General features: G+C 36.1%; 1 protein-coding gene across 1 annotated transcript; it reads right to left on the bottom strand.

The window, feature by feature from the left end:
* Positions 1 to 384: 384 nt before the first annotated feature.
* On the bottom strand, positions 385 to 3,921 carry LOC132616890 (protein EFFECTOR OF TRANSCRIPTION 2-like). The gene is made up of 3 exons (XM_060331649.1): positions 3,763 to 3,921; positions 2,679 to 3,050; positions 385 to 2,137 (listed from the first exon to the last, which is right to left on the bottom strand). The coding sequence occupies exons 1-3, from the start codon at positions 3,850 to 3,852 to the stop codon at positions 1,034 to 1,036; spliced, it is 1,566 nt and encodes a 521-aa protein (XP_060187632.1). The 5' UTR covers positions 3,853 to 3,921; the 3' UTR covers positions 385 to 1,033.
* Between the last annotated feature and the right edge of the window lie 2,116 nt (positions 3,922 to 6,037).

Here is a 6,037-nt window from a genome sequence, read left to right as displayed (position 1 = left end):
TTCTTCTTCCAGCCAATTGAAGCTTTCTACATAGAGGCAAATGTTTCTTCATATGAAGTTGGGGAGAAAGGCGAATGAGTTTAGTATTTTTGTCTGATGGGTTTAGCCTCTTACAAGTCACGTGAGTGTTACATGGGATTAGCACCGTTGCTTTTTAAACGGATTCTATTCGGGGAACCAAAAGTGCCCCACTGTAGCATAGTTAAGGGATTAAATATGCTTAGCGTTATATTTAAGGAACCAAAATGAACCTACTCCCATAGATAAGGGATCAAATATGCTCACGATAATATTTGAGGGACCAAAATGAACCTACTCCCATAGATAAGGGACAATTTTAACCCAAAACTCTGTTTTCGACCATTATCTCTTTCTAATATGAGATTATCAAAAAGTAAAATAATAAATATTCAACCTTAATTATTCATGTCTCAAGACAGGGTTACAGAAACTACAGAAGGAACCAGAATGAAGGGCTGCGAATTGTATAGTTCCTATTAGATTACAGAAATTGACATCAATCCAGCCTGACTTCTTCATCTCAAAGAATCCAGAACAGCAATTATTAAGCTGTTAAGAACAACCAAACCATAGGACCAATTTGTCTTTAGAACAGCAAAGCCACACAACAAACTACCTTTGTAAATATACACACACTATCAATCAGAAGATTTCCCAGAATTTAATTTGAAGCACACATGGATGACAAATTTAAAGATTTGCTGTCTTCACAAATTATGATACCTGCTAATATGCTGCGCCAGTTGAAACAGCTGAACACCTCCCTCGAGCCTTCAAGCTGCCAACACCTTCTCCTACCTTCAAATGGTTGTGTCTAAGACAGCCTCGTGCCGTTAGGTATATGCATCCTCCCTCTGCGAAGATTCGAAACCTGGCGTCCTATGGCCCTCATTCAAGTTTTATTGACTGCTAGACTGCATCCTTTGGTGTGGTAACCTTTTACAATAGAACCACTGTGTAAGGGTGCACCACGACAGATGAAACTACATTATGCAGGTTGTGGAGTGCTTATTCAGTTCCTCATGCCTTTGTGCTGCCAACATCTTTTATTACCTTCCGAAGGTTTGTTTCTGCAAAAAGAACCATTACGCGTTGTTGCTCCACAAGTTGGAGAATGGTTGACTGATGGAATATCTATAGCCCAATGCTTTTTCCCCCTGCTAATTTTGGAAGCTGGACCTGCAAATACACTTGGTATTTCTGCTCCTAATTGCTTAGAAATGGGCTCTTTAACCCTCATACCCTTATGGTCTTCACACCGTTTTCTTCCTACTGCAGGTTGCCTGGTGCATAAACCACCATCAGTTAAATGAACTCCACATATGACATTGTCATTCTGGTGGATTAGAGAACTGGAGAAATATTGAGAGTGTCGTGTATCCGCTCTACCAGATAATATCTGCTGACAATCATTACTAGAAGTCGTCCTGTTTTCCAGTATAGGATCGTGGTTCCACTGGACAATTTTATCTGTCATTGGCTGAGAAATGAACCCTCGATTTCTCCTTCCCTTGTGCTCCAGACATCTTTTATTTCTCTGAAATGGTTTTCTTGCACAAGGAGCACCACTATCCAAGATAAAACCACAAATTGGAGCATTTTCCTCACATCTACTTCCGCAAGGTCGTGTGCTCTCATTTCCTTCTGCAATCAACTTTGAATTTACACTGTTTACCTTCATGCCCTTGTGCTCAGCGCATCTTTTATTTCCCGTCATTGGAGGACTTATACAAACAGATCCATGACCTAAAGCCACACCAAAAATAGTATTTGGATCATCATTTACACCAAAACTCAGTGAAACTATCCTTGGCTGTGATCGCTCAAATTTGAAAATTTGGGGAAGGAAGTTACTGCTTTTGAAGCTATCATGAAAGTCAGATCCATTCTCCAATAAAAAGGGCTCGCACGCTTTGATTCTGACACCCTTTTGTTTCTCAAGGGACAATTGAAGCTTCCTGATGAAAGCAGGAAGGCGAGTTGCTCTTGAAATGCCATCAAGCTTGTGGAGGACATCATTGTGGCGACGTACACCATTACTGCCTTTATTCCAAGCATAATCAAATTTGTCGAGCAGCTGGGCTTCTGTTCTCTCAGCATTTTTATTATCATTCATCTGTTAAATATTAAGAAACATTACCAATAGTAACTGAGGTACTTTAGGTACAAGTAAATACTGCATACAATTACTTTCACTGAAACATGCTTAACTGGACAACTATATGGCTGGCAGACAGCTCAGAATGATTTCTCAGAGAACAGAACAAAACGAAGTGCTGAAAGCGAAAACTCAACTTAACCTTTTAGTGTATCCATCTATAGCTTAATGAAAGAACCTAATAGTAGTATTTTTTTTCTTTTAATGAAGTATAGTAGTAATTTCTCAACAAGATTACAGAGTAAAACTAGGAGAGCTTTAATCTGAATGCCAAATAGACTGACAAGCGAGCAACTACTAATTGCAATCTTTGTCAAGGAAAAGTAACATTACAAATCTAGCTTCACATTTATTCAAAAAAAAAAAAATGGCAGTTTACTTATTATTTGCATAAGTGAGCAAGCAACAACCTTTTGTATTTCAATATCTAACAAGGAAACCACAAATTAACACATCTGCAAGTTGCTCAACGTTGTAGATAGGAGAAATATGTACTTACAGGTGCCCACCTATAAACAATAGAGAAGCCTCTTGAGAATATTTCTGTAAATAATCCTGCTCTCTTTGAACCAGATACATTTTCACCGAGGTGCAGCTCACTATTGGAGCAGCCATTCTCTAAATGAGCACCTTCACGGCCATATTGCTGCAGCCTAGTCCTAACATTGTCAGATTTTCCAACATATACTGGAACAATATAATCAGTGTCAAGTCTGCTAGCCTCTCGCCCAGTTTGATGCCGTGACACAACTATTCCCAGTTCATACACTCCAGAGCACGACGTGCAGTTTGGCAAGTTCTGAGTCCTATATTTCTCTGCTCCTTCCTTCCCCAGTAAATAATCCTCCCAATCATTAGGTCCAATTAGAATCTGCCAGTAAAACAGTGTAAGTTGCTAATATAACTAGCTACAACTTAAGAGAAAAATATTTGAGCTTTATCACATTTTCTCCAACAGTGTAGATTCTTTTTGTTCTTTTGGAGAAAACCAAAGTCATTTATCTTCTATGATGGACTATTCCTAGCAAATATGGTTGATGAAGATGACTTAGCCGCCCGATGGGTTGCTATTCTTTAACATCAAATTCTGTGACGGAGATAAAGAAGTATGGGCTATTCTTCCTGGAAAAAGTCACAAGTTGGTTTGGCCATTACTACAGTTCTATTACATTCTTGCAAGTTTTCAGAGATTATACTAGTAATACTATATTATTTCTCCATTTCTTTCCTTCCATAATCAGCAACAACTGTAAAACTCCAAATGACCGGGGACAACTATAGATCTAAGGAACCGTTTGGCCATGAGAATTCTTCACTTTTTTCCAAGAATAATCTTCTACTTTATTTCAAAATTGGTGTTTGGTTATAAAATTTTCAAATCCAACATGGAGTTGGATCCCAAAGTGTTCCAACTCCAAATTTCAAATAAAGTATAGCAAAAAACAAATCCAACAAATCAAGTGAAAAATACTTGAAATCTATGGGCAAAGGCCTAGTAAATCTAAGCAAAAACAAAGAGTCGAGCTTGAAAGCAAATGAAAATTGGGCAATTAAGGGAAGAGAAAAGTGAGCAAGGATGGAACCTTCCAACGGGAGAAAGCTGAATCATGTTTAGTGCGCTTACACTCTTCTCTTTTGAGCCGACCCGTGACGGATCTTTCTGTAGCTGCCATTCAGCTACCCTTTGCTCCTAGCTCCACACAACACCGTTGCTCCTGCTTTATTAAACTGCACTGCACTCCCCTTATTCTTAACTATTCACTATTCACTATTTTGGAGAAAAGGACAAAAATAGTCACGCACTTAACAGTTTTTTATCCTTTGAGTTCCTCCAAAGTTAATACTTTTTCTCCCATAAAATATTCATAACTCTATTTGTTAGATTTGACAAGAACTATAAAAAAAAAATTAGCGAGAACTCATATTTAGATGTACACATTACTAAAGAAAAAACCAAATACCTTGAGACAAAACCGAAGGGCGTTAGTCCGTTATACAAAAAAACCAACAGACTTGATAATATCAGAAAATAGTATCTCGGAATATAATGACCGATGGACTCTGTCGATTAAAATCGAGGGAGTCTATCGGCTAAATAAAATACAACAGACTTTAGAAATAAATTAAAAATAGCAGAAACTACAAAAGTTGTCATTACTAAAAACAAGCGAAAAAATGATAGACGGAAACTGATGGATAAAATCGAGGAATACTACTTTTTAGTTTTTTATTTAATTTTTATTATTTTTTACGAAAACCAACAGACGTCCGTCGGTTATTTTCAAAGAAAAATGCGCGGAAAACTTTTTCTTTTTTTTTTTTTTTGAAAAAAAAAAAAGAATCACTGCAATGGAAGTATTTATTTTTATACCGAATTTTCAGTAAAAATGAGTTTATTGTATTTTACTTAGCCAATGGACTCCCTCAATTTTAATAGACAGAGTCTATCGATTTTTGTGTTCCGATTTTCTGACATTATCAAGTTTGTAGGTTTTTTCTCGTTTTTCCCTATAATGGACTGACATCCGTGGATTTTGTCCCTAGATATTTGGCCGTTTCTTTAATAATGTGTACCTCTAATCTGAGTTTTTGCTAATTTTTTCCTTCTTTTTTTTTTCATAGTTCTCTTCAAATTTAATAAATATAGTTCAATGAATATTTTATCGGAGACTAAAAATGTTAATTTTTGACGAACTTAAGGACCAAAACTGTTAAGTGCATACTTAAAGGACTATTTTTAACCAACCTCATAATTAAGTAATCATTTTTATTAACTAGTGATAAATTTGAAGGATCAAAATCGTTAAGTTCATAGTTAAGGACTATTTTGAATCGGAACCATTTATGTCCTTTTCTCGACTATTTTGTCCAGGAAAATATTTGTCGACTTCAAGCCCAAAATACCCTTCTTTGAAACTCGGGTAATAAATGAGGTCAGCTTTGAAAAGTGAGCGAATCAACTAATTTTCATATTAGTGTACGAGTAATAAGCACATGTGACTAGTAATAGCCCACCGCTACGATTAAAGATACACGCAAAAATTAATGGATCATTTCCACCATTATCCTTCAAAGGCACTGGTTTTTTATTTTTGTCCCTCAAATTGGTGCTCTTTAATTTTAGCCATTCGCTAAAAATTTCTTGATTTCGAGTTCGAATTCCCACTTAGTTAAAAATTAAAAAAAATCGCAGGTAGAATTTAGATACAGGCAGAGTTTTGCATGTAAAACTCTCTACCTTAGGCAGAGTTTAGGGCAACTTTTTGTTTTTTTTACTTATTTGAAATTTTACAAACCTCTGCCTTAAGGTCTAACTTTTATCCGAATAAACCTAATTTTGCTACAAAGCTCTGCTTTGTGAATTTTTTTTTTTTTTTTTTACTAAGCTGAGTTCGAACCCAGAACCTTGAGTTATTAGGCGAAGGGAAAAAATTAAAGACTAATGCCTTTGAAGGGCAATCCGCACAAAAAAATGATAATTAATAACGATAGAAATTCCTATAAGAATTAAACAACACAAAGAACAATAACGATATAATGATAGAAATTTTTAAAGAATTACTCCCTCCATCCCAAAATAATTAACAATTATCCCATAACAAGTGCTTTAGAAATTCAAAACAATAATTAGTAATTGTTTCCATCTATATCTGTCACGACCCAAATCTGACACTCAGGCCGTGACCGGGCACCTGACGAGCTTCTACCCATAAGGCGAACCCTCTAAGCAAATCATGCGAAAATTAACGAATAAAATGAATAATACGCAAAGTCTCATAATATAAAGAAAAGTGCGGAAGCGAAATACAAATACTGAGTCTTGCCCATAAACCCCATAAAATGTCTAAGTCATGGAAC

Source organism: Lycium barbarum, chromosome 11 (assembly GCF_019175385.1).
Source record: "Lycium barbarum isolate Lr01 chromosome 11, ASM1917538v2, whole genome shotgun sequence".
NCBI lineage: Eukaryota > Viridiplantae > Streptophyta > Magnoliopsida > Solanales > Solanaceae > Lycium > Lycium barbarum.
This window is presented reverse-complemented; position numbering and strand designations above follow the sequence as displayed.